The sequence below is a fragment of the Cervus canadensis genome, chromosome 5 (assembly GCF_019320065.1).
Source record: "Cervus canadensis isolate Bull #8, Minnesota chromosome 5, ASM1932006v1, whole genome shotgun sequence".
NCBI classification, from domain to species: domain Eukaryota; kingdom Metazoa; phylum Chordata; class Mammalia; order Artiodactyla; family Cervidae; genus Cervus; species Cervus canadensis.
This window is the reverse complement of record NC_057390.1, coordinates 4,464,284-4,480,803: the sequence shown is the minus strand read 5'-3', so window position 1 is coordinate 4,480,803 and position 16,520 is coordinate 4,464,284. Positions and strand designations below refer to the sequence as shown.

At 47.7% G+C, this 16,520-nt stretch overlaps 1 protein-coding gene across 10 annotated transcripts in view; it reads left to right on the top strand.

The window, feature by feature from the left end:
• Positions 1-16,520, top strand: part of REV1 (REV1 DNA directed polymerase) — an 86,980-nt gene that overhangs the window by 69,396 nt on the left and 1,064 nt on the right. For 7 of the 10 annotated variants that reach the window (XR_006269347.1, XM_043467921.1, XM_043467920.1 and 4 more), the window contains 10 exons: positions 6,240-6,460; positions 6,723-6,895; positions 11,439-11,541; positions 12,256-12,421; positions 12,540-12,736; positions 13,768-14,001; positions 14,517-14,665; positions 15,362-15,584; positions 15,690-15,846; positions 16,111-16,213. Coding sequence is in view for 9 of the 10 variants with exons in the window: in XM_043467921.1 (XP_043323856.1) it covers positions 6,240-6,460; positions 6,723-6,895; positions 11,439-11,541; positions 12,256-12,421; positions 12,540-12,736; positions 13,768-14,001; positions 14,517-14,665; positions 15,362-15,584; positions 15,690-15,846; positions 16,111-16,213 (1,726 nt within the window). In the remaining variant the exon portion in view is untranslated. Of the gene's footprint in view, positions 1-6,239; positions 6,461-6,722; positions 6,896-11,438; positions 11,542-12,255; positions 12,422-12,539; positions 12,737-13,767; positions 14,002-14,516; positions 14,666-15,361; positions 15,585-15,689; positions 15,847-16,110; positions 16,214-16,520 lie in introns of those variants that run through there. The other 3 variants (XM_043467923.1, XM_043467922.1, XM_043467926.1) reach the window with 2 other exon arrangements.

The window sequence follows — 16,520 nt, the reverse complement described above, 5'->3', positions numbered from 1 at the left end:
AGTATGAACATTCAAGACAGTGTATTTTTAGTGAATGTTTGTTGAAAGTATATTCAGTGGTGTTTTTGAATGCATGTTCCTGAGCCTAAGAAAAGTATACCTGAACTAACATAAAAGTATCTGTTATAGGCCAAAGTTATTAAAGGACCCAAATGCCATTTTATGATGGATTAGTTCTAAAGCCACTTTGCTCCCTAATAAATAAATCTAAGAATGTACTTGATGAAACTAGGAGCCGTGCCGTGTGGGGCCACCCAAGACGGATGGATCATGGTGGAGAGTTCTGACAAAACATGGTCCACTGGAGAAGGGAATGGCAAACCATTTCAGTATTCTTGCCTTGAGAACCCCATAAGGAGTACGAAAAGGCAAAAAGATAGGACACTGAAAGATGAACTCCTCAGGTCAGTAGGTGCCCAATATGCTATTGGAGATCGGTGGAGAAATAACTCCAGAAAGAATGAAGAGATGGAGCCAAAACAAAAACAGCACCCCATTGTGGATGTGACTGGTGATGGAAGTGAAGTCTGATTCTGTAAAGAACAATATTGCATAGGAACCTGGAATGTTAGCTCCATGAATCAAGGTGAATTGGAAGTGCTCAAATAGGAGATGACAAGAGTGAACATCAACATTTTAGGAATCAGTGAACTAAGATGGATTGGAATGGGTGAACTTAACTTAGATGACCATTATATCTACTCCTGTGGGCAAGAACCCCTTAGAAGAAATGGAGTAGCGATCATATTCAACAAGAGTCTGAAATGCAGTACTTGGATGCAGTCTCAAAAACGACTGAATGACCTCTGTTCATTTCCAAGGCAAACCATTCAATATCACAGTAATCCAAGTCTATGCCCCAACCAGTAATGCTGAAGAAGCTGAAGTAGAATGGTTCTATGAAGACCTACAAGGCTTTCTAGAACTAACACCCAGAAAAGATATCCTTTTCATTATAGGGAACTGAAAGGCAAAAGTAAGAAGTCAAGAAATACCTGGAGTAACAGGCAAATTTGGCCTTGGAGTACAAAATGAAGCAGGGCAAAGGCTAATAGAGTTTTGCCAAAAGAACACACTGGTCATAGCAAACACCCTCTTCCAACAACACAAGAGAAGACTGTACACATGGACATCACCAGATGGTCAATACTGAAATGAGATTGATTATATTCTTTGCAGCCAAAGATGGAGAAGCTCTATACAGTCAGCAAAAACAAGACTAGGAGCTGACTGTGGCTCAGATCATGAGCTTCTTTTTGCCAAATTTGGACTTAAGTTGAAGAAAGTAGGGAAAACCACCAGACCTTTCAGGTATGACCTAAATCAAATCCCTTATGATTATACAGTGGAAGTGACAATTAGATTCAAGGGATTAGATCTGATAGAGTACCTGAAGAACTATGGACAGAGGTTCGTGACATTGTAGAGGAGGCAGGGATCAAGACCATCCCCAAGAGAAAGAAATGCAAAAAGGCAAAATGGCTGTCTGAGGAGGCCTGACAAATAGCTGAGAAAAGAAGAGAGGTGAAAAGCAAAGGAGAAAAGGAAAGATGTTCCCATCTGAATGTGGAGTTCCGTAGAAGGGCAAGGAGAGATAAGGAAGCCTTCCTCAGTGATCAGTGCAAAGCAATAGAGGAAAACAATAGAATGGGAAAGACTAGAGATCTCCTCAAGAAAATTAGAGATACTCAGGGAACATTTCATGCAAAGATGGGCACAATAAAGGACAGAAATGATATGGACCTAACAGAAGCAGAAGATATTAAGAAGAGGTGGCAAGAATACACAGACGAACTGTACAAAAAAGATCTTCACGACCCAGATAATCACGGTGGTGTGATCACTCACCTAGAGCCAGACATCCTGGAATGCGGAGTCAAGGGGTCCTTAGGAAGCATCACTACGATCAAAGCTAGTGGAGGTGATGGAATTCCAGTTGGGCTATTTCAAATCCTGAAAGATAATGCTGTGAAAGTGCTGCACTCAATATGCCAGCAAATTTGGAAAACTCAGCAGTGGCCACAGGACTGGAAAAGGTCAGTTTTCATTCCAGTCCCAAGGAAACGCAATGCCAGAGAATGCTGAAACTACTGCACAATTGCATTTCATCTCACCCACTAGTAAAGTAATGCTTAAAATTCCCCAAGCCAGGCTTCAACAGTACGTGAACTGTGAATTTCCAGATGTTCAAGCCGGATTTGGAAAAGGCAGTGGAACCAGATATCAAATTGCCAACATCCTGTTGGATCATTGAAAAAGCAAGAGAGTGCCAGAAAGACATCTATTTCTGCTTTACTGACTATGCCAAAGCCTTTTACTGTGTGGATCACAACAAACTGTGGAAAATTCTTCAACAGATGAGAATACCAGACCACCTGACCTTCCCGAAAAATCTGTATGCAGGTCAAGAAGCAACAGTTAGAACTGGACAAGGACCAACAGACTGGTTCCAAATAGGAAAAGGAGTACGTCAAGGCTGCATATTGTCACCCTGCTTATTTAATTTATATGCAGAGTACATCATGAGAAACGCTGGGCTGGATGAAGCACAAGCTGGAATCAAGATTGCCGGGAGAAATATCAATAACCTCAGATGTGCAGATGACACCACTCTTATGGCAGAAAGCGCAGAAGAACAGAAGAGCCTCTTGATGAAAGTGAAAGAGGAGAGTGAAAAAGTTGGCTTAAAGCTCAATTCAGAAAACTAAGATCATGGCATCCAGTCCAAACTCTTCATGGCAAATAGATGGGGAAACAGTGCAAACAGTGAGAGACTTTATTTTTTTGGGCTCCAAAATCACTGCAGGTGGTGACTGCAGCCATGAAATTAAAAGACACTTGCTCCTTGGAAGAAAAGCTATGATCAACCTAGACAGCGTATTAAAAAACATAGACATTACTTTGCCAACAAACGTCCGTCTAGTCAAGGCTATGGTTTTTCCAGTGGTCATGTATGGATGTGAGAATTGCACTATAAAGAAAGCTGAGTGCCAAAGAATTGAGCTTTTGATCTGTGGTGTTGGAGAAGACTCTTGAGAGTCCCTTGAACTGAAAGGAGATCTAACCAGTCCATCCTAAAGGAAATCAGTCCTGAATATTCATTGGAAGGACTGATGCTGAAGGTGAAACTCTTAATACTTTGGCCACCTGATGGGAAGAACTGACTCACTAGAAAAGACCCTGATGTTGGGAAAGGTTGAAGGTGGGAGGAGAAGGGGACAATAGAGAATGTCATCACTGACTCGATGGACATGAGTTTGAGTAAGCTCAGGAGTTGGTGAATGACAGGGAGGCCTGGTGTGCTGCAGTCCATGGGGTCATGAGGAGTCGGACACAACTGAGTGAACTGAAGAATGTGTTAGTATCAGAAACGTGGAATACAACATTGTGGTGGTCAGTTTGAGGTTAAATTTGAAGAGTAATTAGCCTTATAAAATCATGCTAGCAAACTACCTTATTAGACAACACAGTTTAGCATTTTTCTAACACATCTTATTGCAGTTATATATAAGAAGAAACCAGTATATTTAAAGTGCCTGTGAAATCTAAGAGTTCAAGATTATGATACTGGTTATCTATATTAGTTTGCTAAAACTGCCATAAGAAAATACCACACAGGTTATTCCCTCAAGATCTTGGAGACTAGACATGCACAGTTGAATTGTCAGCAGGTTGGGTTTCTTCGAGGTCTCTCCTGTTGGCCTGTAGGTGGCTGTCTTCTCAGCGTGGTGCTCGCTCTCCGCGTCTGTGTCCTGGTCTCTTACAGGGCCAGCAGGGATGCTGGATTAGGGCCCGCGTGTGTGACCTGTTGTTACTGTAATTACCTTTATGAAGGACCTTTCTCCAGTTAGTCGTGTTCTGAGATTCTGGGAATTAAGATTTCAGCATAGCAATCCTGAGATTCTGGATGCAGTTCCACCCATAGCACCATCTTCATACTGGATCTTTTTTGTCAAGTTTATTTGTTGGGTTTGGGTGGTTTTTTTTTAAACACAGAAATAGAGAGTTTACCTTTCACCTTCGTTTGCTTCATGGTCAAAAGGACTTGATGTTTTGAAGGGCAAGTGTGCGGTTATGTGTCCTGGCTGAATCCTTCCGCACAACCTTGAATTTCCTAAGAGGCAGCTGAGATGCGGGGGAAGCATGGCAGCCAGGATGGACTTCTTCCCACAAACCACCTTCTCACACTGCTCCTCTCTCCTTCAGAACCGGCTTGTAGCCAGCTGTGGCCACCCAGAATTGTCAGTGAGATTTTTATATATAACACTGCTGCTACTGCTAAGTCACTTCAGTCGTGTCCGACTCTGTGCAACCCCATCCCTGGGATTCTCCAGGCAAGAACACTGGAGTGGGTTGCCATTTCCTTCTCCAATGCATGAAAGTGAAAAATGAAAGTGAAGTCGCTCAGTCCTGTCCAACTCTTAGCAACACCATGGACTGCAGCCTACCAGGCTCCTCCATCCATGGGATTTTCCAGGCAAGAGTACTGAAGTGGGGTGCCATTGCCTTCTCTGACATATAACACTACTGACTTTTATAAAAGTCCCCAATTTATTATTGGACAGGTTTTAGAACTTTTTAGTATGTAAAATGTCAGCATTTTCGGTTGTTATCCCTGCCCTGAGCTGGTAACCCATCTAAAATATGAGCTGTTCCTTTGGAAATGGGTCTCACATATGTACAGGAGACTAGGCAGTAAACGTTTCTGAAAATTCTGACAAGGAAGCAGCTGTTTATCTTGTTAAAAATTAGTCATTTCCCAGGTGGCACTAGTGGGACAGAACCCACCTGCCAGTGCAGGAGACACAAGAGACGCAGGTTCGATCCCCGGGTTGGGAAGGTCCCCGGAGGAGGACTTGGCAACTCCAGTCTTCTGCCTGGAGAATCCCACGGACAGAGGGGCCTGGCGGGCTACAGTCCACGGGGTCACTGAGTCAGGCACGACTAAAGCAACTTAGCACACACGTACGCACCGCCTGCTGCTACCTGATCCTTCGCTCTTTAGGACTTCCCCGGTGGCTCATCAGTAAAGAATCCTTCTGCAGTGCAGGAGACGAGGGTTCGATCCCTGGGTCAGGAAGCTCTCCTGGAGAAGGGAACGGCAACCTTCCCTTATATTCAGTTAGGTTTCACTTAAAATTCTGTCTTTCTGCGCACAGTGTTTCTCCCTCTGGCTGTTGACTGAGACCCTGCTGTCTGTGCTTGGTCTCTGTTCTGACTTGAACTTTAAAGTGGCGCAAATGGGACGCAGCGCCCTTAGCGCCTCTCGTCTGACTTCCATCAGGGGACAGATTTTCTTGAGTTAAACTTGTCCCTCTCCCCCTTCCGTGGCTGTATACCTTTTATCAGGTTGTCCACCTCCCTCCTAGCCATGTGTCCGCACAACGGCTATAAGAGGTTCCCCTCCAGAACCTGGACGGACTGCTTGTCCCCACAAGGCCACTCAGACCTGGAGCCAGGAGCCTGCAGGAGACCAGAACCTCAGTCTGAGTCTCTGAGGGGCTCACTGACCTCGGCACGTGGAGACCACATTGATAGGAGCCCAGCCCTTCGGCTGAGGCTCCACCTTGCAGACAGTGACGAGGGGGCTGCTGGGTGCCGGGCTGGCCGCGGGACACTCGCTGTCTGTCTAGGGAGATAGTTCTCGTTTGTAGAAGACTTCTGCCTGTCCTCGGCTCGCTGCCACTTGGCTCAGGAAACACCATCCCACATCACTTGTGCCACCTTGTTTGGTATGAGAGCATGTGGGCATCGGCCTGTCATGACTTCTGACTCTAGTTCCCATTCAAAGAAAACGCGGCTGAAGCCACTGCGAAGTTTGCTCACCGCCGGAATCATGGTAGAGTCCCTCACATTGCCGGGTCTCCTAGAATGTCTGAGTCGTGCTGTGAGCCAGCTCAAGCCAGTGTGTAACTTCGTTGATTTTGTGACTAAGATAGAAAACTTTATTACTCAGTAATAAATAAAAATCACATTTTTTGGAAAACTTACTAATACCCGTTTGAGAAGTTCTGGCGCACCTGTAGGGGGAGTCCAAATTGAGAAGCAGTGTCCAGAAATAACTTTCCTAGTACGATTTGCACTAAAAAACATGCTTAATCTATGAGATGCTTCAGTTATGTCACTTCAGAACTATAAGGGAGATTATTTTAAACTAGTTGTGCATTAGCAGTTATTTTGTGTCGCTGAGTTGTTTTTAACAGTTTACATGCAGAATTAAGGAACTGTCCCTTTCCTAGGAGTTGGACGTTCGATGGAATCCAAGCTGATGTCTTTGGGGATTAGGACGTGTGGAGACTTGCAGTATATGACCATGGCCAAACTCCAGAAAGAATTTGGTCCCAAAACTGGTCAGATGCTTTATAGGTTCTGCCGAGGTTTGGACGACAGACCAGTTCGCACTGAAAAGGAAAGAAAATCTGTTTCAGCTGAGATCAACTATGGAATAAGGTTTTCCCAGGTACTGATCTCCTCACAGGTTTCAGCTTCTGTTTTTCGTATTTGCACATAGTCCTGTCTCTCCAGCTAGACCATGACTCTTGATACTTGAAATGAAGCCTTAAAACCCTTGCCGTTCCCAGAGCTGGCAGAACGTATGTTCTTAAATAGAGCAGACAGTGCAGTAAATCACATATTAAATACTGAAGGTTAATATACTTGAGAAGAACCATTAGGCGTGGAGGAAAATAACATGGGTATTTTTTATGTTTGTCTTTCTGTAGCCAAAAGAAGCAGAAGCTTTTCTTCTGAGTCTTTCAGAAGAAATTCAGCGGCGCCTTGAAGCTGTGGGCATGAAGGGCAAACGCCTGACTCTCAAAATCATGGTACGGAAGCCGGGGGCCCCTGTAGAAACGGCCAAATACGGAGGCCATGGCATTTGTGACATCACCACCAGGTAAGCTTATTAATAAAAAGGACATTAGATATCAATATTTCATTACAGGTGATTGTAATGAATGGAAAATGGGAAGGAAAAAAAAAAACCCAAGGAAAAGTGTGCCCAGAGAGCTGCAGACACTGACGCTCCTGGGTGATGTTCAGAGCCAGGCCTCGGGCCCTGCCGTGGAGCGGCCCTGCCGGGCCAGGTTGCCCCAGCCTGTCGGCGTGTCCGTGGGGTCTGCAGGCCGTGGGCTTCGGTGCGGGGACAGGAAGGGGGATGCTTGTGGGCTTGGTGGGAAGGTCCCGTGGGGAAGCATCAGTCATTCAGAAAATGATTGCAGTGAGGACTTGACTTCATTTAGGGAGGTGTGATTTCCTTTTTGTGAAAAGATTAATCATGATAGTCTCTGGAAATTGGTAGAAAGCATTTTAAAACCCTATTTTTTTTTAATGTGAGGGCCACTAACATAAGACTGATGTAAGATCTGCGGCCAGTGTGAAAACACCTAATTTTGTGTGCCACTTATACTATACAGGACACTGTTGTAAAGCTTTGGTTGACTGATGGGTAAATTAAAATAAACTGTAGTAGTTTCTTCTTGCTCTCTACTCAATTTTAAATACCTTACAGTTTCTTAGGACTCTGTATTTTGGTGTACCTAGGGGCTGAGTCTAAGCTCAGTAAGAAAATCTGCCTTCATTTAAGCCTTTTTGGAAAATCCAGATATTCCAAAAAATCTAGTTACCAACACAACACTAAAAAAATGGGATTTTTAACTATACTCAAAGCCCACCCTCCAGTTCAACAATAATATTCATTCAGCGTTTTTGATGTACACTTATCTGCTTGCTGTTACTGGTATTTGTTCATTTTTGTCCTATTGAAAAGTTTTATTTTGGAAAATGTGTGCATGTGTAAGTAGAGAGCAGCGTCCTGAACCCACACCCCACCCCCTGAGCTCCATGGTCGCTGCTGGGCTCCTGCACCAGCCCCCCCTGTCCCCAGCTATTCTGAAGTGACTCTCAGAGACTGGACCGTTTCTTCCACGGGTATCTAGGTGTCTATCTCTGACAAGACCCTGGTTTAGTAAACACAGGACAGTTCAAAAGCTGCCTGCGTTGCTGGCAATAAAGTGCTCATTTCACCACGCCCTTTACCTTTGGGTAAGACGTGATTTTCTTCAAGCATTTACCTGATAGCTGTTGACTGTTTGTATGTGAACTGCTGAAACGCGGGTGCCTCTGGACTCTCAGTAGGACACGCAGGCCAGAGGGCTTCACTTGGCCCTCACCTTTGTGTAAGACATGATAATGCATGATAATTACACTTTTTAAACTGAAAGTAGTGTCATTTTATAAATATAAGATGTTGGTCAATTGTAAGCCATTAATTTCAGCCTAACATTTTGGGAGCCTAACATTATAACTGCCTAGGAGAAGCTTTAGGTAAGAGCTTCTGAAATATTATAATACTGATCCTGTATTTCCTCTAACTTAGGGGATGATAAACTATTTCCTGAGGCCCACATCCAGCCTGTGGCCTGTTTTTACTTGATCTGTGGCAACGAAGAATGATTTTATCTGAAAGGCTGTGTAAAATAGAGGCTATGTGAGAGACGGCAGAGTGCAAGCTCCCACAAGGCTGCAGTTTGGAGTCTCGTGTGCCTGCTAAATTCAGTGATCATTTTGTGACCTCAGACTCCCTGCAGTCTCGTGACTCACAGACGTGTTAGGACACTGTCAATGCAATGACAAAAGTTTCGTAAGCCAGAGAGCCGCGTGGAGATATTTAGATCTGTGACTTCATTACCACTTAGGGAAATTTTTCTCTTAACAGTTTTCCTTTTGGAAAAAGAAGTTTTCCTTCTTGGGGTTCTTTTGTGTATATGTTTTTATTTTGAATTGTATATGTATTTTTAAAAGTGATTAATTGAAAAGGTCAAATAACAGCTTCGAGCCCCTTGCCCCTTTCTTCTCCCTGGTTCCGAGCACCGTTGTTCTTTCATGGTTTCTTCTGATGCTCACATCCACAGTTTTCCAAAATGTCAGCTGGCTGTGCAGTAGGAGAGCGGATCGCTTTCTTCCGTCGCCTCTTGCTGTTCGCACGTGTATTTCTTTTGCCCCTGCTAGAGTTGGTGGGTTTTGTTCAGTCCATCCAGTGTTCCACTGTTAGGACGTGCATATGCTGTACATACCCCACACTGTCCACTAGGCTAACATTCTCTTTCCTTTTGATGGTTTCTCCTCAAGTTACTGAGCATCTGGTTTTGCTGTTTTGTGAATTTACCGCTGAGTGTACCCCCAAACTCCCTTCCAGTGTGACTCTGTATTAGCACATCAGCAGGTCCGTTACTGGTTTTGACGTCTTTTCTTACCGGCCTGTCTCTCGGGGCAGCCCAGCCTGCTACTCCAGTCGGAATTCGTTTTAAGGGTTGCTGAACAGTTGGGAGTTGTGAGATGTCCTTTTTCTGTGTGGATCCGTTTCCCTGGGCCCCTGGTCTGCTCAGAGCTTGAGCAAGAATTCACGGGTTACACCCATCTCTGCTCGTACTTGGCGGTCTGCTGACCGAAAGTATAGACATGACCAGCAGCTATCCTCCCTCAGACACAGAAAGGCTCCGTTGCCATCGTCTTCTCGGGGTGCGGTTGCCCCGATTGCCTCGTTATCACAGGGGTCCTGGAGCGGTCTTCATTTGTCTTTGTGCCCCATACTTTGTCAGTGGATTTTAACGTTTCATCTCTACTTTTAACGTTTCATCTCTACTAACTAAATTTTTCATTTCTACTAACATTTTTAGTTTTTAAATTTATTCTTTGGACCTTAAGTATTTACAGTATCTCTTCACAGAGAGAATTTCTCTCACCTCCTGGAGATTCTTCTAGTCCCAGTATCAGTCTGTTTCTTAAGTTCCTTTTATTCCAGTTTCGGTTGCTGTCTTTCATAATAGAGATTTTCTTCAAGCATTTACCTGATAGCTGTTGACCGTCTGTAAGTGAACTGCTGAAACATGGGAGCCTCTGGGCTCTCAGTAGGACACGCAGCCAGGGAGAGCCGATGGAGGGCCGTGTCTTCGGTCACTCACCAGGCCGGGCGGTGTCTGCCACCCTTCCTGGGAGCCGTGCAGCCCTGGGTGGGCGAGAAGGTGGGCCATGCAGCTGGTGTCTGGGTGCTCAGGAGGGGTTCGGGGGGCGTCCTGTGCTGCAGAGGGGCCTTGCTGCTCCTCGCTGTGCCCCAGTCTGTAGCTTCTGTGTCACCATCCCCGTCTGTGGGAAGCTGTCAGGGGAGGAGGCACCCCCGCACACATACCTCTGACTGCTGAGCCATCCGAGGTTCTGTACTGTGAACTGGCTTCTAAAGTGGGTGCCTTGCTTTACACATTTAACAGGCATTTGGTAACTTACCACTTACTGATTTGCTTTCAGTATTCAAGAGTTTATACCATTCGGAAGGAATTTCAAGTCCATTTTAGTGTTGTTTTGGAAAGAAACATGTTTAAACCACCACAGTCCCCTGCAAATTTTGCTTTTAAGTTATTCTCTATTGATTTGTGTGAAATACATTTAAGATTACCATTAGGTAATCAGTGGAAATTTTTTGCAAATGTGTTTCTTTAAAGAAACAGGGACTTTTCCTAAATAAGAACATGATGTATTCATGGTATGGAAAAAATCAAGAGTAAATGTAGTTTTTGGCACCTAATAATGCTGGCACAGTTCCCTCGTAGCTTACTTGGTAAAGAATCTGCCTGCAATGCAGGAGACCTGGGTTCGATCCTTGTGTTGGGAAGATCCCCTGGAGAAGGAAACGGCAACCCACTCCAGTGTTCTTGCCTGGAGAATCCCATGGACAGTGGAGCCAGGCAGGCTGTGGGGTTGCAAGAGGCACACGACTTAGCAAGTAAACCACCACCACCAATGCTGGCACATTCTCTGGTCCTCCTTGAGGAGTCTTTAGATGTAAGAATTATATAATCTAGTCTGGGTTTTAGACAGGGAGCCACCACACTTCCTTTGTCAGAGCTGTCCACACATTCTGTGTCCACTTAGGAGACCCTCTGGGAGAAAAGGACAGTTATGTTGGGCATGTTCATGTGTTGAAAACAGTCAGGAGAATCCAGGAGTCATCTTTCTCTCGTGAGTAGTAACCGTAAGTCAGCATAGATAGTCTTGCAACCTAAAAGCTCTGTTGCAGTCTACATCGTTGTACTTAGACTCATGGTTTAGAAGCAGCACCATGTGCCAATATTAAATATACATTAAAATACAGTTTCTCTGAGACATTTTTCTCCACGTATTTTTAGTTGACCAGGTCTCTGAAAGTCCCAGTGTTCTTGATTTTCCTTTCCCCCTTGTTGCCAGCATAATGGATTTCACATTATTGACTTCACTGAAGGAAGACACACCTTCCTTTTTAAGGATCCCATTTACTTAAAGCTTCTGATAACTTTCTTTACAACTTTAGTCTTTTAAAACAGTTCTTTCTGTACCACTTACGTACTAGGGAACACATATGGAATGTAGCTTTTGTTCTTCAAAAGAGTTGGTTCTATCACTTGCAGGACCGTGACTCTTGACCAGGCAACAGACAGTGCGAAACTAATTGGCACGGCCGCGCTGAACATGTTTCATGCGATGAAACTCAACATATCTGATATGCGAGGGGTGAGTAGGTAAAACCCTAGACCGGAACGTTTTCTTACTTGAGGGTTCGTCTGAGGGCGCTCGTGGTGCCGTGTAGGGTTTCACCCACTCATGGTCTTGAATTTTCAAAGCGTTTTTCTGTTAAACAGTCAGGGACCGCTGCTCTGGTCCCTGCAATGGGCAGGGCCGGGGGGACTGTGAGGCTGCAAATGTTCTGACCTGTGAGGTCCTTTTTTGTCAGAAATTTGCTCTGAGGTCTGATGACCTAGCAGGGAGACTTTACCCCAGGCAGGTGAAGATACCTTTGGAACAGATGGTGAGAGGGCATCTAGATGTAAAAACCTCAATTTTCTTAAAGGTTAACCTTTGTAGGTTGTGTGTGCACACACGTGTGAGTCAACAGTAGTTGCATGGCGTGGGCTTTGTGGAAGGACTGAAATGTCCGTAGGGGTGCTAAGAGTCCCCCCGACACACACACCCGAGCACTGGAGTAACTGAATGAGTGCTCCCGGGGCGGGGCTGCTTACCTGCACGTCCCTGCAGCGCACCCACTCCCCGCCCCCCAAAATGAGAGATGAAGTAGGGCTGCAAGGAGACTCCCCCTAGTTAAATTTTGTTGAACTCTTAACTGCTCACCAGCTACTGCAGTAGTTTTGGAATAAATGATATAAAAGGCTGTTTGAATACTTTTCACTTAACCTTTCTTCCTAGAAACCTGTTTCATTCTGGTTCCAGGTTGGGATTCATGTGAATCAGTTGGTTCCAACGAATCCAAACCCTCCCGCGTGCCTCAGCCGCACAGCAGCCCAGCCCAGCCACGGTTCGGGCGGGGCCCCCTCGGTCCTGGAGCTCCTGCAGGCCCAGCGGGCGAGGCAGCCCCCCGAAGAGGAGCCCGCACAAGGTCAGTGCTGCCGGCGGGCTCCACCCGACGCTCAGCAGCAGCCTGACGCTGAGTTACGTGAGTAATGAGGCCTTCTGTGCGTGAAGAAGCTGTTTCACGGCCTCTCCTGTATCTCCAGTGTTTCTGGCTGCTGTGGATCTGGAAGTGCCACCTGCCTCTCGATCTTGCACTGTGCCGTCTCTGCCTCTGGCGTCGGGCGCCGCGCCTGTCGGTGCCAGCAAAGCCGAGTGTGCCGGCAAGTGGAACGGGCTGCATTCTCCCGTCAGCTTCAAGTCAAGACTCAACCTGAGCATCGAGGTCCCGTCACCTTCCCAGGTGGGTGCTCAGGGTTGTCGACGTGAGGTCAGCCCGAGTAGCTTTACAGCAGGAATGCGAGTTTTCTTCACCAATAACGGCCAAGAAAGGGCTACCTGTCGGGGAGGATTCAGTTGCTCATTCCAGTGGGAAACAGCCGAGAGGCAGGAGTGCTTCCGTGGAGACCTGCCGCTCTTGCAGGTCATGCGGCACGGATGAGAGCCAGTTCCTGAGCTGTCGCCATCAGCAGCCCCCAGACGTGATCGTGGTGACTCACCCTGGTCAGCAGCACAGCTTTGCTCCAGAGGCCTTATGTCAGAGGTTTTTCTTGCAGCCCTGGCAAGCAGCTCGCTCTGTAGGGTGGATGATTTTCCTCACACAAGCTATTCACTCAGCTGATGGGGGCTGTAAGCAGGGTATGCTGTTGGTGTGTTGGCTGTTTGGAAGCTCTGTTGGGGAAATCCCTTTTCTCTGTTCCCCTAAGTGGGGGCTGTGAGGCCAGGGAAAGGGGGTGTGACCGGGCCGGGGGAGGGCACGGGTTTCTGGTGAGTTCCCCAAGGAGTGGCTCCCAGCACGGCAGCCTGGCCTGCCCAGTGTCTGCAGTCATGTTCCTGTGGGGATGTCACGGACGGGCAGGGGTTCTGGTGTGTAGGCTGGAGCGGAGTTAAGCTTCTAGAATCCTTTTTTTCTAGGTTGCTGCTCTCAAATAGATGTGAGGCAGGCAGTCTCCTGTCTGAAACTCAAACCTCTGACTCCTGACCCATCCCAGAAATGCCTATGTGCCTTGGGCTCTGGCTGCTTCCAGGGCAAGGTCTAGGACCGCCCGTGAGGAGGCGAAGAGGTGGGGCAGAGCTGACCCTGGGAACCAGCCAGGGGCCCGCGCTGGTCATATCCAGAGTCCACGTCGGACGAGCCGGGCGTCAATGGCCGAAATCCCAGACATTCCAGAAGTTGGTCTGTCTGGGGGTGGCCTTGCTAGCCGGGCACCTGTACCTCGCGTTTGCTGCCGTGTCCAGAGGAGATGTGGTCTCTGAGCATGTCTGCTCTCACAGCTCGATCTCTCCGTCCTGGAGGCTCTCCCGCCCGACCTCCGGGAGCAGGTGGAGCAGGCGTGCGCGGTGCAGCAGGCGGAACCGCCGGGCGAGCGGAGGAGAGAGCCCGTCAACGGCTGCAGCCCAGGGATCCTGCCGCAACCCGTGGGGACTGTGCTGCTACAGATACCGGCACCTCAAGACCCTAGCAGCGACACAGGGATTAATTTAATAGCCCTTCCGGCGTTTTCCCAGGTGAGTCTCTGCGGCCGTCCAGCCCCAAGCACTTCTCGTCTCCTCTGCCCCTCCCAAGCAGAGCCCGGCCGGCCTCCACATCACCCGCGGGACAGACGCTGACAGAGCAGCCAGGACACCAGGGCGGAGAGGAGGGGGGCTCCGGTGTGGGGGTGCCCAGAGCTCCCCCCAAAGAAAGAACAGTCTGCTGTTCCTGGGCCCCCTCAGCACCAGGGACGACAGCAGTCAGGGTTTGAGGTTTCAGGAGCATTACACACACCTGTTTTCTTGCATTTTGCTCCCCTTTTTCTACTAATGCTTCTTGCCCTGGTTGTTTTTGTTCATCAATTCATATTCAAAGTTGTATTCCTTATTCTCAGCCTAAAACTTTGTGAGAATTTAATGAGCTTTGATAGTGAGGACCTATTAAGAATTCATACAGATCAGAAAAGTATGATTTGAAATACTTGGTGAAGAACATAAACCAGCTGCCTGTGGCCAGCCCAGGCCTGACTGAACCTTCTCCTTCCCGCCAGGTGGATCCAGAGGTGTTCTCGGCTCTCCCTGCGGAGCTTCAGAAGGAGCTGAGAGCAGCCTACGAGCAAAGGCAGCGTCAGGGCGAGCAGGCCCCTCCCCAGCAGCCGGCCGGCGCCCCCGGTGAGCTGGGCAGGTTTCCCGGGCCAGCAGTGAGGCTGGGAGAAGGGAGCGTGTGGTTGGGTTGGCGGGTGTGAGGGCCTGGGGCAGTCGGTCAGTGCTGTTCACGCTCCTCACCTCAGACAGGACTAGGGACTAGCACGTGGTCCGGGGGAGGCCGCAGAGTCCCAGGCAGATTCGTACCTGGAACTTCTTACATCTGAACAAGATACCACCCGGAAATCTTCTGAATTATCTGTTATCCTTTGAGACTGCTCCTTGTAGGGATGTAGCTTTAAAGCACAGAATCTGAAGGTTTTCTGAACATGCATCACAAACACCACATTTAACACCTCACTGACCTGAGGATTTTTGCAGTGAGTGATTTGTTATGTAAGTGAACACTGAAATACCTCTGGCCAGTAACATTCCGTTCCAATAACAAAAGGCATTAAGTCTCTGGTCAGAAGTCATTTCAATAAGAAGTTGTTAAAATGAAAACGGAATGGTAGTGCTGCTGAACTGTTGGAAGTAATTCACCTGTTTTCATTGACTCCTGTGAGCCCCCAGATAGATAAGCAGAGGCCGTGAGCACCGGGCTGAGCAAACCCTAGGAACTGGGGCCGTTGTCAGCGGCCGCCCTCAGGCTGGGCCCACACCTGCATGCAGGGCTGCACGTGCAGAAAAGGGGCCTGCGGCGCTCCCCTCTCTGGCATGTTTGTTGAGGGTCTTACATCCATCTTCCTCTAGTGCCAAAGAACCCGTTACTGCAGCTAAAACCAGCAGCGGCGAAAGACAAGAGAAGAAACAAGAAAAAAAGTCCCCTCAGCCCCCAAAGAAAGATTCAGAGCCCTCTGAAAACCACGCTGGTTAACAGCCCGGCGAAGACCGAGCCAGGGGCCTGCACAAGTCCCCAGAAGCTCATTGATGGGTTTCTAAAACAGGAAGGTTCCACATCAGAGAAAGCTCTGGTAACTGCTCTGCACTTTTTAAACCTTGACCCCTTCCTTCATCAGCTCCTCCTGTACCGGATGTTATGTAAACCCAGCACTTGTTATCATTTGTTTTCTTAACAGGGAGAACTCTCTGCTTCCACTTCAGGTGTTGCTGGCCTTTCTGGGTTGCAGCCTGACGTGTCCACAAGTGTCAGGCCCCCCGCGCCCAACCTGGCTGGAGCCGTGGAGTTCAGTGACGTGAAGACCTTGCTCAGAGAGTGGATCACCACCATCTCAGGTTGGTGGCGCTGGTGTTGGTCCTGAGATGTGCCAGCCTCGCAGGCGTGCAGAGCATGAACTCAGCTAGAGGGAGGGACTCGTTTCCAAGGTCTGATAAGCCAGCCTCTGACACCCACCTCCCCGTCTTCTGCACTGTGGGGTTGGCTCTGCAGCCTCGCTCACTACAGCCCCCCGGGGTGAGGTCTCCCCACCGTCCCCACTGAGTGCGGCCTTCCCCTTCAGAAGGACAAGCTGGTCCTCACACGTGCTCTCCCCGCTCTAGATCCGATGGAGGAAGACATTCTGCAAGTTGTAAAATACTGCACTGATCTAATAGAGGAAAAGGATTTGGAAAAATTGGACCTCGTTATAAAATACATGAAAAGGTAAACTACTCAGGATTTTACCAACATGTCTGTCACCACAGCTCGTGGGGTGGGGGAGGATGGCAGGGGGGCGCAAGCAGGCTGCATTCCTTCTGGGCATCACGTAGGTTTAGGTTAACTGTGCTCCTCGGAGGTACTGATGTGAGAGCGGTAAGTTCATTTTGAACACCGGCTAATAGTGGCTGGGGAGTAAAAGGGGTCAAAACGAGATTCCCCCTCTCAAAGATAAGTCAAACCATGAAAGTACCTTTTTGAGTGTTTATACTGAAGATGTTAAAGCCCTTAACCTTCATATATATATACGCTA